Genomic DNA, 15,933 nt, shown 5'->3' on the forward strand with positions numbered 1-15,933 from the left:
CATTGGCAAGCATACCATATCTCCGTATTGTTATAATTTCGTGATTCCCCTTTTTAAATTATGAAATCTGTGTGTCCATTTGACTCAGAAAATTGAAATCCAAAACCACAATGTTAGTTGTTTCTGCTTTCGGTTTAGAAGCTTCAAAATCTTTATAGCTACAAAGGACAAATCCATTCAAATAATTATGAAAACAAGATTGCTAAATTTATGTTTTCGCCCTTTTACCTCATCTTCAATGTATTTTAAAACAATGTCAAGCACCTTGAGTTTTTCACTCCAAGATAAACCCATTATGTGTATTTTGTAATGCACTTCCATTTTAAACTTCGGGAAGTTGATCTCAAGTTTTTACTCTAAATTATACATATATTTCCTTTCATTCTTGGCTCAAGCAGATTATATGCATGACAAAAGCAGTAGAAAAGAGTCTATTGGAATTCAGGTGTATTAGCATATCAACAGAAATTATTTTCTCCTTCAGCTTTTGTCATTTTGCAAAGCTTAAGTATTGCCATTTTAATTCAAATTTTCATTGTAGTGAGGTATTTTTGTTAATTTACTTTTTTCGATTTCCACTTTTGTACATTTGAAAGATAAATCTTTATATAACTAAAATTTGCTGAACAGAAAAAATAAAATAAGATTATACAGCATTATGTATTTCATTGGGTATTGTCTTTCCAAATCATAAGGTTATACTCCCACTCCTGAATGAATTAGTTTATAGTTCACGTATGATGAGAAGGCTTAATTGAAAATTGTGTTGAAATCGAAAGATTTTTACTCTGCTTATTATCATAAAACACCGCTGTTCAACAAAGATTGCATCTTAAATACTATGTGTGTGTGTGTGTGTGTGTGTGTGTGTGTGTGTGTGTGAATATGAATACGTTGAAACTATGAAAACTGGCTATTTAGTACATTGCTTTCCTCGGCATGTTGGGTGAGTATTATTATGTTAGACTATAACGTTTCATTAATTTTACCAGATATCATATGATTGTTATCGACGTGTTACTGTTCTTTTTTCATTGTTCAATATTTGACTTGGAATTCAATGACTCACTTGCATTGGATTTAAACTAATATGGTTCATTTCTGGTATATTGCAAAATAAATGTAACAGTCTATTATGACCCTTTTAATTGCATAGCTAATGACAACCTCTTTAAATAAAGTCCGTTCAGCTATTATGTATGTTTGGGTTGCTTACATAATTGTGTCAATGTAATGGAACTATAAACATCTGTCATACAAATGGGAGGTTAAACTAGATATAAAACAAGTTTTAACCTAAACCTTTTCTTCGGTAAGTGCCTATACCAAATAAGGAATATGACAGAACACTGTTTTCCATTCGTTCCGTTGGTTGATATAGTTTAACGTTTGATTTTGTCAGTTTTTATGGATTGTTCTTTTTGAATTAACCGTGGAGTTATATCTTTTTCTATAAGATGCTAAAAGATTAACCTGTGTCTGTAACATTGTAATATAAGAAAACTAATTTGCTGATCATGCACTATAATTTACATAATTTAGCCTCTTCTTTTTCTTAAGAATAGCATATCCTGTGTCTTACTTATTACATTGTAGGTTTTAAATTTGGCTATTTCGAGGGTAAACAAAAACAGATATTCCATATTTATATGATTTTTATTTTTTGCATTTCATGTAAAGTAACATTGGACATATGTGACATTTACATGTTAAGCTATAGTGAAGATACATTTTAATATGACTAGATAAAAAAGGTCATTCCATTCAATTTGTTTAAAGTTTAAATGAGAATAAAAAATAGTGCTAAGAAATACCTATTTGCAAACAAACATTCAAGTTGAAAATGACTATTGAATCAAGTCGTTCAATTTGTTCCTTTAAAGATATTTCAAATGTCATTAAAAACATAATTTTTATTTTTGATTCGTTTTTTTTTTTTTGTTGATTACCAGTAACTTTTGTACATTTCTCAAGAACAATAGTATCGAAAAATATCATGCTATGGCTTAATTTGTGTTCATCGGTCATCATTTTCAACAACTCATATTAACGTTCAAGGAAAAATCACACAATGTCAGCCCTATAATAACGCAAATCATATGTTTACCATACCCAAGATGTTGTTAGGACAAGATATAACATTTATATTGAAAAAGGCCTGTTTTTGCAAACAACATAGGACAATAAAAATACTAACAAAATAAAAAATAACTTAAGATTTAAATAGAATGCCATCAAACATACATATTTAATTTAATTTAATTTTATTTCATATTTGATACCCTATTAGTCATAATAAGGATTTATGATTATTGATACGAAAAAAGTAATAATATACATATTTATATTTCAATATGATTCTATCAATTGAGATACAATAATTTTGTTCCACACTCGTTTTTAACTAAATACTCAAACATAAATGTTCAAACACAAGGACCGTTGATCTTTTGTTTTTTCTTTCTAATTTGTAGACATGCAGTGAATATATATTAGTTCGTTTTCAGCATAATGTCAAACACGATAAAGTGATACGTCTACCCATAATTCATTACACATGATGCTTAAAGTTGTCATGCAATTGCTTAAGCAACTAAATTTCTGTTTTTTCTAAGTAACAAAGATTACTTCCTTCCTTTCTTTTTTAAATTGTGAAAGTCACTACCCATTTACAATCATTTGTATTTAAGAAACATAATATTCTAAAAACAAGTCTTGAAATTGTTCATGTTGTTATTGATTAACACTTATAGTAACTAGTATTCGAAATAGATTATACATTAAAAGTAAATATACTTTAAACATCTCAATCCTATTAACAAGTTGATGTACTTATAATCGGAATACTGACTATGTTTTCGTCTCTTTGTTCTCTTTCAATTAGTAATTCGGATATATCTTCGTGTTTATGAATTTCGGAAACAACAAGTGGAGTTCTGCCTTTATCATCTTCTTTATTGAATTCTACATGATATTGTTCTAGTAACGTTTTAACAAGATCTAATTCATTTGTCTCACATGCGATGTGTAAAGGCGTAAATCCATCTGCGTTTGGAATATTTGGATCTGCGCCATACCTGACTAGAATATTAGCGGTTTTGTAATATCTATTACTCAAAGCTAAATAAAACGGGGTAAAACCTTTCCCATTTGGTTTATTTAAACAGGTATTTACATTAAATTTCATTAACAGGTTGACGATTTCAGTCTGTCCATTTTGACATAATAAATGCAACGGAGTATCCTCATTTTTGTTTGTATGTTTTGGATCAGCCCCATGTTTGAACAGAATATTAGCAATTTCTTTATGTCCATTACTTATAGCTAAATAAAACGGGGTGTAACCTTTGACATTCGGCTTATTGATACATGTATCTATATCATATTTTATTAACAGGTTCAGGATTTCAGTCTGTCCAGACTGACATGCTAAATGTAACGGAGTATCACCATTTTTATTAAAACAATCAACCTTGGCTTTATTTTGGAGTAACAGAGAAAACACTTTGACGTTGTTTTGAATGCATGCTTCTAGAAGTGGAGTGGATCCTAATGAATTACATGCATTGATATGAACTTGCTGTGTGAGAAGAAACTTTATCAGTTCGATTTCACCAGACCGACAGGCTAACATAAATGGTGTCACTTTATCAGTATCCATTTGGTTAACTTTGGCATTATATTTTATCAAAAATTTAGCTAAAACTGCATTGCCCTTCAAACACGCCATATGTAAAGGAGTCTTACCAGTGTTGTCTTTAGAATTAACCAGTGACTTATCATTTTTAACAAAAAAGGATGAGAGATCATAGTATCCAAGTTGGACTGTAACGTGCAACACTGTTGTTCCGTCCTTTTTTGATTTACATAATGTAGGCTTTTCAATTTCTAAAATGTTTTCTAAAAGATATACCTGGTAATATTTACATTTCATTTGAACAGTCCCAAAAACTTCTTCGTTAAAGCCATTATTAATGTCATCTATAATTCGCCTGAAGTACATTTTTGTATATCTACTTTCAATTTTAATGGTATGACGTTTTCCGTCCGTGGGAAATAGAACAACCTCAACGTATTCTTTAATGAATCCACTGTTACTATACTTCAGTATACATGGTATAAAATGTCTGCCAACAGTCTCCACTAACATATCAAACATGGATTTGTTTATGCAGGTAAACGTTAAAGCTGTTTCTTTTGTATATATATTTTCCAAAAGTGATAGGCTGGCAGAGATAGCTTTCAATGATACAACATATCTATAATCTATATCTTGAAGCATATCATTCAAAACGTCAGTAATTCTGATTTTGGTAGTTTGATTCTTGTCGTACAATGTTAGTGATTGTTTATCTATACTGTTGTTAAATATAACTAGCAAACCCAATGCGATGAAACAAGGATCGGACGAAAGCCTTAGTTCATTCATTTCATTTTCAATAATAGCTTTGGGATATATAAAGTAATCATTTATTGTGTTCTTGTCTTGAATTCTATACTGCATACAAATCAAAGGAAGAAAATGATATAACGTTATAACGTCATCGTGAAGTAACTGGATTTCTTCTGCAGAATGATAACACCTGCATATTAATCGCCTTTCTTCTTCTGTCAAAATTATTTCATCTGCCAACATATCGCAATGAATATGAGGAAGTTTTAATAAACTGAATTGTTCATTCCTATAAATATATGATCTACATGTCAAAATCAATTTAGTATTCAAACTTTTAGTTATAATTTGTTTAATTGAATTAGCCTCTGCTCTCCACGTCTGTAAACTATAGTCGTTTAAAGAATACTTCCCTACGATATCGTCTATCACGAATATTTGTTTCGTTGATATATCTATTGAAAAAATAAGTTTTGTCGGATTTGATTCAAATATTACTCTATAGTTGTCTGTTTCTCCCAATTTCACAGCAGCGAGACGGGCCATTGATGTTTTCCCGCAACCTGGTGGTCCAGAAATAACTGTTATTTAAGCCCTTTGTACAGTTTCAAATACGTATAGAAATGCATTTGTAATCCTAAAACTGTCTTCATGTGGCCCTTCTTCAAAATGCATTTGCTGTTCTGAAAGTACAAATAATGATCATGATTTACTTCAAGATATACAGGTATGCTCTCTAAAGTTTTTTTTTAATGTAATCAATGTTAATATGATATATTGAATATATGAAGCACTGAATCAACTTCCTTAGTCCGCATATGCATTAAAAACAAGTATTTGTGTTTTAAAGTATAAACAAAGGAAAACAGGACTTACCAAAAATATTGAATCGTACAAATTTTCAGCCCACACCAACCACCAACACCCAAATAATCCAAATAAGATTACTACACAGTAGAGACAAATACCTGTGCAATTTAACGAAAGGATTACATAGTGTTTCAAAAATTTGCATTGTGATATAGTTGCCTTTATATTTGGCCTTTTTTGCTTTTTTATTCGAGCGTCACAAGTGTTTTATAGGCGAAACGCGCGTCTGGCGTACAATATCTTTAATCCTGTTATCTTTGATGATAGTATATGGATAACAAGAAGCGAACAAAACAAAATGATGATAGCCTGAACTGGTATAGACAGATACTTTAATGGGACTCAATTAGTTTTATGTCTGAACAATGCGCACTTTTGAAGTTACATAGACAATAACTGTTTAGTGTCTTTAAATATAAGCTATATTTGTACGAGGCTTAGTAGCAGGTGTAATGCGAGCTATTACTCCTGTTTACAGCCGAGTACAAATACAGCTGATATCTAAAGAGACTAAACAGCTATTGTTTTATCTTGAAATTAATTTTGTACATTGTTTTTTCTTTGAAAGACAGAAAAAGTCACATTTAGTGAATTTATTTTCGATTTAAAATCCTTTGAGTCCCGCGTAGAAATTTTCGAACTGTCCGTAAAATTGAGAATGGGGTGCATTCACTGATTATTGACACTGTTACATGGTTGATTTTGTGTGTTACACATTTACACATTTCAGTTTTCAACTTGAAGATTGGCGCCGTAGAAAATGGAGTTAATCCTGCTAGTCATGTGTGTTTATGAGCATTAAGTGGGTTGCGGATCGGAAACTGGAACATTCACAGACGGAGCAATACGTCATTGGAATGCGATTGCAATACAGATTCTGAGATCACGAAAGTTCATACAACACTCGTCAACAGCATTGCACAAAAATTGTCCGGTTGTGGGATGAGTGTTAAAGCGATATCTGTATAGTATACAAATACATGCTAGCGATATATGTTGGGCTGTTAATGTATGACAAACCACACAATTGCAGGATAAAATCATTGAACATACATTTTGGAATACAAAATTGATATATATATGAATGTATCAATTTTGTATTAAAACCTTTAAAACACATGTCTTTTATCTATTCCTAGATTCGCCTTACGTTACAAGGTAACACTACGACTATTGAACTTATATTTTTATATAGCGGATGTGGTCGGGAGCGTCTTTTTACCACAGAACACCACAGAATACCACAGAACACCACAGAATACCACAGAACACCCCAGAATACCACAGAACACCAAAAATATACCACAGAACTTCGAAATATAAATACTTCAGACATTATATTATTGTTATTGTTAATTCTTTTTATAATTTGACATTTATTATTCAAATAAATTTAATTTTTCTATTTAGGGTCGACTCTCTATCGCTACGCCCCCAACTGAATTGGCCTTTTATAATTTGGGTTTATACCAAAAACACCTACCAGTATTAAAACCATAATATACAAAAAATATTCAAAGTCACAACAATTGTAATTCTGGGGTATATTTGTGACATTTACTTTTTCTTTAAATACATTTTAATTTTTCTTGTTATTTTTTTTCTTCCATTTTTTAGAATGTTTAGATGCATAACGTAATTATATGATGGACACCACAAACTAGTACATTAGCTTGGCTTTTGAAACACTGAATAGATTCTTGATACACTTGATGCAGTTCAAAACCAAATACTGTCGGCAAGTCAGATGAAACATTGTATACACATACTTTACTTGAGATGAAATAAAAGTAATTGGACAATATTTCAGATTTTTTAGGAAATTTTGTATGCATTTAGAAATAGTTGAACTGCATCTAAATAATTTAAAACTGGCATATGTAGCATTACTATATAGATCCTATATTTTGAGTCCAAAATGATGACCTGAGCGAGTTCAGCGGCACATTAAAAGTACCAAAATTTAATTAGATTATCTAATTTGACACTCGTCGTAATCACCAAGTCATCAAGCCAATTAACATGTCATTTAAGTTTTCACACCTGAGACATCAATTACATTTTTTTGGATGTCTTCCTGCTATTCCTACATTTTGAAAATAAATATTCTTTCTATTCCTGTCTTTCAAAAACAATGGCAATGCTTAATTCGACTATGGTGCCGTTTGAACAATATGAGTTCTAATCGGTTAAACAGAAAAGTTTTCATATGGGCAGACATTATGAGTAAAAAACACAAGTGTATAAAAAATTAGAATTTTTATGTAACGAAAACATTTTCTGAGTGTAATGCAGAACATTTGTGTAACATTACAGAATATGTTCATAGTACTTCAGTTGTCAATACTGTTATGTCTAAAATGTTTAGTAAATATGTTGAACAGTGGCAGTGCAATTTACAGTCAGAGAAAGCTTTATCTGGTAAAGGTGGTAACAAACTTCGAACACACAATTTATTTAAGAACAGTCTTGAAACGGAAACTTATTGTACAATTCATTCCAATGTCATTTTCATAAAGGAGTTCTTTTGTCAAATTTCGATGTGGTGTAGCACCATGCACCAAGAATCAAAACAGGGAGATTTCAAAAATTACTTTTAGAGGAGCGAGTCTGTGATAGTTGTAAGGATATTTTAGAAGATGAAGCCCATGTTATTTTATCATGTCCTTTATATGACGATTTTAGAAAAAAAAATATTTGATGAAGCAACACATTTTAATAGTGATTTTATGTCTTTTGATGGTAAACAGAAATTAGTGTTTTTATTTACAGATGTTAATATGATTCGTAGCTGTGCCAAAGGCTTTTGTTATAACTTTTTTTTATATTTTCTACTATTAATATTTTCAAACTGTACATTGATGAAAACTAACTCGTTGGGTTTTATGGATATTTACCTGAAGTTAATTAGCATTATTTTTTGACAATCTAAATTGATGAATCCCTTGTTTATTCAACTATTCCTACATGGATTTCTTACAAATGACATACAAGATTTTAGGAGGAATAAACCATTTAATTGAATTATACCTTGCATAATCAGATGGCAATTAGAATTCAATCAATTGACAATTTTGTAAATAGTTGATTAGTTTGAAATTTATTAACAGATATGGGAGAACAAACTTCATCGTAATAGTGTAATTGGCGCCGGTAAAATTCATCATGTCAACTTTTATTTATAGAAAAAGCATTTTTTTTTTTATAGAAAAAGCATTTTTTTTTTTATAGAAAAACACTTTTTTATAGAAAAATCTTTTTCTTTTTTTTTTTTAGAAAAACATTTATTTATAGAAAATCATTTTTTTTATGGAAAAACTTTTTTTTTTTTACAATAAATTGTTTTTAAAAAAGATTTCTATAAAATATAGTTTAGTATCTCAAAGGTCTCCAAATATAAAATAATTCTACCAAGTAACAAAAAAATTTATAATCATTAAAGAAATTTATATCTCATCCGGTCAATTGTCCTGTCATTAGTGTAGCCCGAATTATAAAAATAATATAATTCTGAATTATTAGTTTTGCATTTTGTAAAGTAATTCAATGATCTGTGGTATATTTTAGTAGTTTTATTGTATTTTGTGGTGTTCTATGGTATTCTGTGGTGTTCTGTGGTAAAAAGACGCTCCGGATGTGGTCGAGTGGTCTAGAGCGATTGACATGAGGCTTAGCGATTGGTGCTGTAGTGTATCAAAGATGTGATTTCGAATCCGGTGGAGGGACAAAAATTTATCAGCATACAAATCTTACTCTTACACTGTTGGGTTCAATTTTCTGACTTATTATACATATATGTCTGAATAAAAGCCAACGATAAATCTAACGAGGCAATATCTACGTTTGCCTTTCTTTTTTTTTTTTTTATCAAACAAAGCAGGACTAATTCTTTCAATTTGTCTTTAAGCTTTGAATGGGTAATGCTTGTGCAAAGGGTAGAAAAGTCAAATGCCTTTATACTATTGCAAGAGGAAAGAGATTTAGATTGTTTGTACAAATCTTTGAAAATTTAAAGTTTCTTTATCTGATTCACGCCATCCTGGGGTAGGTAGTTTTGCAATAGCTTTGGTGCTGTAGTGTATCAAAGATGTGATTTCGAATCCGGTGGAGGGACAAAAATTTATCAGCATACAAATCTTACTCTTACACTGTTGGGTTCAATTTTCTGACTTATTATACATATATGTCTGAATAAAAGCCAACGATAAATCTAACGAGGCAATATCTACGTTTGCCTTTCTTTTTTTTTTTATCAAACAAAGCAGGACTAATTCTTTCAATTTGTCTTTAAGCTTTGAATGGGTAATACTTGTGCAAAGGGTAGAGAAGTCAAATGCCTTTATACTATTGCAAGAGGAAAGAGATTTAGATTGTTTGTACAAATCTTTGAAAATTTAAAGTTTCTTTATCTGATTCACGCCATCCTGGGGTAGGTAGTTTTGCAATAGCTTTGCATCCCGGCTTTGATTACTGATAAAGTTGATTTTAAGAATTTAGAAATATGTTTCCTGGTGCACTTGGAAGACCAAGCAATGAAACTTTTTTTTGTAATGACACTTTTGTTTTATAGATATTCAATAGTGAAGAAAAATCCAGTATTTGATTTGGTTGGAATTCGAAATTTGCAGGAACATAAAACAGACCTATGATTATTCATGATTTTCTCCTATTAAGTGTCGTGGTAGTATAAATTGGTTTCTTAGTGAAACGCCTTTTATTGCGTTTAGCCCATTTAATGGGCCCGATTGCCTGGTATAATCCTAGTTGTATTCACCGAAAGTCGTTAATGTGAAAAAAAGGTGATGTTGGGGCTTCCTGAAATAAATTAACATACACTTTAGTTGCTGATATAAAATTCCGCCATGTCCGTGTTGAGACAATTACTTTTAAGATTTTTGTCTTTTAGCAAATGAGTCAAAGGTCAATATTAGATTGACCTTATTTCTGTTTTTGACACATCCTAATTCCTTTATGCTTCTGCATACAAGGTTTTGTCAATCTAAGTTCTTTGTACACAAATAAGACTATGTTTTTCTATCATAGGGATCAATGGTCAAAGTCAAATTCAGAGTGACCTGCATTTAGTATATGACACACCCAAGCACATGATGCAAATGCATTTTAATTATGCATATTCTGCGTGTTAAGGTACAAACGTTATGAGCCGGACATAACTTTGACAAGGATTGTTTCAAAAGTGATCGAATGTCAAAGTCAAGGTCAGAGTAAACTAGCTTTGGTATATGACATAACCCCATTTAATGATGCTTCTGCATGCTATGTTTGATCAACCTCAGTTCAAATTATAAAGGGACGACATGAAGGAAGACGGACGTACGGACAAGGAGATTTCTGTATATCAAAAATTTTGTTTGCAGGGGTACCCACAGGAATGAAAAAAACTTTAAAAATATTTACACTCTTATGCAACGGTAAGATATTTTCAAAATTAAAAATCTACATCCTGTTGTATTATGTTTTATTTTCTTATTTCCTATGCTATAGCAAGGACTACGATTTCAAATGATTAAGTTTTTAAGAAAAATCTTCAGTTTCTAACTTTTACCGGCAAAGAAGACCTTAGACTTGTTTCAATTTTAACTTGCTCGTTTAGCTGCTATTATTCTCGGAGAGAATATTTGTATCGAAAACCGCTTTGGAAGAGAAACACATGTTTCTTTGACAAAGGAGTGATGGACATTGTGCTAGGCGTTGGACTGTCATTTCAAAATAAAAGCGACGCTACATTATCTACCATATTTCAAACCCTACGATAAGAATCAAAAGTAAGTTGTAGGTTACCCTTATACAAATGTACATAAAGGTATCAAGAAGTAGACCAATTATTTCATTTTTGAATTTCTTCAGGTTAAAAACTTTGCGCAAAAAAGACAACTTTATATCATTGCTCCCCTATCTGTATGGATGAAGAGGCATTATGTGTTTTTTTTTAAAACATAAGCATTCATGTTGAAAAATATGTATAAGTATATAAAGAACGCAGCATCCAAGATATCTGTGAAAGTTTATTTGACAGTGATTGGTTTAAACGTTTTTTTACCGTTTGCGGTGGATAACTACCATAGATTCGAGAAAACCCTATTATAAAAAACAAATTAAATAAGCTGTTGAACAATAGCAATTCTTTTGTGAACTTGTCACTGAAATTCAAGAGAAGGCTTTGTTAACAATATTAGTTACACAGTGTACTAGTTAGGACACTGGCACACTGTGTAACGACCTAATATAACCGACTATATGGAATTCAGACTAGTGGCCTATTAAAGTTATTATTTCTTCAATATTAAGAAGCTAATTTCATTGGTCTATATCAAAACAAATCCTAACAATAACAATTTGTCAGCTTTTTATGTGATTTCTGCATTTATTTTTTTATCGTTTATCATCTTTTTCTTCGTCAGCGACTCTTTTCACAAAAAATCTTACGATTAAAATTGATCGTAAGTTATAATGAAATGTGTATGACTTACGAGTATTTTTACTCTTAAGATTTTTTGTGAAAAGAGTCGCTGTTGTCTAAGCGAAACGTTTCAGTTTTTTCTTCAATATCATATGAATGATTGTTAAAAAAAGGGATGTAATACTGTAACTGACCGTGTATTAAGAAAAAACACACCCATTAAACCGATATCATATATACAAGGTCTCAATGTATTCGTTTTTAACCAATAGTATTCCTAGAAATGTATAGGAGTTAAGAGAATTGCTGATACACGCTTCGTGTTGCCTCCACGACCGTTTTGATCACATAAAATACATTTTGCAGGTACATAATGACAATTCTATCAAAGTGTCATTGTTGAAGTATGAAGGAATGGACACAATGCTTTCTTTATAATCCTGTTGAATTGATTCACTTAGCAGATACATTAAGATTCATTTTAATTTCTTTTATCAACTGCTTGTAGTCCCTTTTTCTTAGTGGATTTCTTCAATGACCAAATATGGGGGTCTTCTATCCCTGTTTTATCAATACAGTTGTTTGTTTCTGTTTAAAATAATGTGTACCAAACAAAAATAAAGTGTTGATGATTTGTCTATTGAAAGTTGACGAAATAACAAAGAAGCTAAAACAAATGCAACATGTAATTTGTCCAGTTGCTTCTTTTTTGAGAGAAGCTAAAGATTATTTCTTTATGTTCTTTATTAGAAAGTATCATGTTTTGGCTTTTTAAACAAGTGTTAACATGAAGGTTTATACAAGTCACTGTGTTGTAACCGTTACTGATACCGTCCTCCAGGTAGCCAGTAATTTGGTGCCGCCATGAGTTTATCTAAACATTTGATATGTACAAAATTAGGCCATGAATTATTTTGAAGAGCGTGCCAGTGAGATGTTAAGATACCTTTAGTCCTGATCATCACTTAAATGTTTACTACAGGATGTGATACGACCAATAATCAATCACTCTTTTATTTGAATTTTCTACTTTTTTCACTTTTGGAAAAATTATTATTACATTTAAAACGAGGATTGCATCATATATTCAGAAAAGGGATACTATTTTAAATGATCTAGCTAATTTAGTACGCTAATAGAAAAACAAAGGATATGAGGTATCCATCCGTGACACAAAATGAGTACATGCAGAACAAAACAAACCACACAAAAAGCAAAGGAACAGCGCTTTTATTGCTGTTCTTCATCTCAAATTCAAGTTCTACCTGTAAATAATATCTAAAATTAAATCTTTAAAGTGGATTAGGATTAAAAGGGGGGGGGAGGAGGTGTCATAATTAAAATCAATAGATTTTTTTTTAATTATTTGTCAAAATGTAGTTTTTATCATGCTATTTTCCTGAATATAATAAAAGTGTGGGTCACCGAACTTTTTTTCACGCTTCAAGTTGTGCAAAATTGTCAGATTTTGTATAGATTATGCATTCATGGTTAATCCAATTTTGTGTGATAAAAAGAAAACTACGCCATAGAATTTTAAGATGTAATATGAGAAGATAGCTCTTGATTGATTGATTGTTGGTTGTTTAACGTCCAGTGGCCAATATTTCATGCATATTCAGGACGAGAACAAATTAACAATAAATATAATAGGTAGGTTCTGTAATAGAAGCGTCAAGGATTAAGGTCGGGGAAATTTAGACTGCCACGGGAAATGAGGGTATATTGGATAGGGACAGAAATTAAGCCTTGTAACAGGTCACCTACGTACCCTTCAAAGAGTTGTTGCAAGGGTTCTTAACGTACAAAGAGCGTGGTACTCTATTTACACAAGACATCGGATTAAACGTCCCCATTCTGACCGGACGTGGTTGCAAATTTATACATCCCGCAAGGCCGAACGGACACCCCACTTTGGCAAGGATTTTACTGCCGGTCGGAGGAAGACCAATAGTGACCATACTTCTATTACCCAGTCACCCTTGAGCGCAGAAGATAGCTCTTATAAAATGCTTTCAGAAAAAAAAAGAAAAATTTGGGTCACCAGACTTGTTTTCTTGCTACATTTTAAAATAGGTAAATTTACAACACTTTCTATTATAAAGATAAATTTGTCTGAGTTATCCCCTCTACTATCTGAGTTATCTCCCTTTTTGTGGCAAAATGGACAAAAAATGAATCAATTAAAATAGTGTGTTATTCTTAGAAAATACAGCCATAAATATGACATGTATGATAAAACACATAATATTCTATATTAACATGAAAAGTCTTGCATATGAATTACATAAAACTCTAAAAATTTGTACATTTCAATAAAGATCTCGACTGATGGTGATCTGCTACTTCAAAATCCTAGATGGAGGAAGACACCCTAGCTACATAAAGTCAAATATGATGCCATACACATACATTGCCAACTGTCTGTACCGTTATAATGATACTTACTATCGTCTGATGTCACTATAGTGAAACAAATTACCAAAATGACAAATACAGCTGCTACAATTAAAAAAAAAACACTATCATTATATAATGAATTATTTACACATGGTTTGATAGTTTTATAGGATTATAATATTGGTGTTTTAATGTAATTCCTGTACTATGTCGGGGTACAGTTGCATTAGATTGAAATAAGCTGTATTGGCTGAAGGTGTAACCGAAACCAATACATATAATCGAAAGCCAAGAAGACCAATACATGATCTATATAAACCTATCGGCTTCATTTCAATTAACAACAAGTAGTGACCAATAACCCTTAAATTAATAATGAGCTATGAATATAACCTTTTTTATTCACCGGTGAATTACCTTTTCAACCTTTCGAGTGTTAAACGAAATATCTCCTTCAAAAATGAAGTCACTGACGTATGTAAACAAAATGGCAACAGCCATTTTACAAGTCCGTTAAGTGATTAGAGAACAACTTTTCGGAATGCATCTGGTTACGAGAAAGTTAAAATGGTGTATTATACCAGTGAAAATTCTGTATAAGACCTCTTGTTTTGTATTGGAATCGTATTAATGGTTTATTCTGGCTATTCCTATATTTTGAATTTTATAGGTAAAATAATAAAATTTTCTGTTGGACTTCTCAGAATTTTTTTATGCAAACAATGGGATTATGAAGGATTATGTTGTAACAACACTAAACTAATGAACTAAGGTAAATCCAGGTAAATCTTGTGGAATATAAAGAAAAAGAATAGTTCATATTACATATCATTATTTTTTAATAATTTCATAGTACTTTTTGAATAAGTAATATTTAAAAGCACAATATTAATTTATAGGCACAATTTTATTCACAAGCAATTGAAATTATTTAGGTGAAAACATTAATATATACATATTGTACAAGTAAATAATATCAATTGAAATATAGATATATTAAAATTGTAGTAAATATTCTTTGAAACGAAGCACTAAATTTTGAGTTACACTACATATTCATTGTAGCAAAGCACCAAAACGTACACTAAATTGACATTAAAACAGAGCACTAACACAGTAATACATGGCACTAAATTGAACACACAAGAGAATACGAAGTCTTAATCAATGTACAGGAGATGAGAAGCAGCATCTCCATACTGTACTGTCGTAACTTCATCATTCTGTAACCTTGATTTCAGACTTTGAAGTCTGTCATCTATTTCACTGTATTTTCTCTTCTTGGAACACGTTTCCATCGGTTCTTGTATAAGTGTGCTTCTACTTCTCTCAACAACTTGATCATGTTTGGGTGAGGTGCCTTGACTAACTTCTTCAGTTAACTATGCCAACCTTCGAAATGATTTGTTATTCTACTCAATAGTTTGTTACATAGTCTGTGAAGTTAAGAGTTTGTGTATCAGTATCTGCAGTATCGATGTCCTCCAGTGTGTTAAACCAATTTGAAACATCTTCGACTGTAGTGGCTGGTAAAATTGGAAAAACTGCAGCTTTTCGAAAAAGTTTGTGAATGTCGCCTTTTTCACTGTATGCAGTCTGCAAACCGTGCTTCTGTCATTAAACATTGCATATTTTGGCTTTAATATTGATTCATTTATAGGGTCTTTGCATCAGAATTAAACATATTTATTTTAAAACCAGTTGTTGGCATGACACGGGTTATGTTCTTCTCATATATTTTATGATGGTATAATTCTAAACCCCTTATAGGAGGGATTGTGCCTGATACATGTGATATTCATATGATGAAGACATGATCTTTCAATCAGTTTAATTGGGGTCTGGAGCT

At 31.3% G+C, this 15,933-nt stretch overlaps 1 protein-coding gene across 1 annotated transcript; it reads right to left on the reverse strand.

Annotated features, from left to right (window-relative positions):
- Nucleotides 1-1,637: 1,637 nt before the first annotated feature.
- LOC127715234 (putative ankyrin repeat protein RBE_0220) lies at nucleotides 1,638-14,183 on the reverse strand. Its single transcript, XM_052221255.1, has 2 exons — nucleotides 14,133-14,183; nucleotides 1,638-5,076 (listed from the first exon to the last, which is right to left on the reverse strand). The coding sequence occupies exon 2, from the start codon at nucleotides 4,937-4,939 to the stop codon at nucleotides 2,816-2,818; it is 2,124 nt and encodes a 707-aa protein (XP_052077215.1). The 5' UTR covers nucleotides 4,940-5,076; nucleotides 14,133-14,183; the 3' UTR covers nucleotides 1,638-2,815.
- Between the last annotated feature and the right edge of the window lie 1,750 nt (nucleotides 14,184-15,933).

Source organism: Mytilus californianus, unplaced genomic scaffold, assembly GCF_021869535.1.
Source record: "Mytilus californianus isolate M0D057914Y unplaced genomic scaffold, xbMytCali1.0.p SCAF_9, whole genome shotgun sequence".
In the NCBI taxonomy this organism is placed as follows: domain Eukaryota; kingdom Metazoa; phylum Mollusca; class Bivalvia; order Mytilida; family Mytilidae; genus Mytilus; species Mytilus californianus.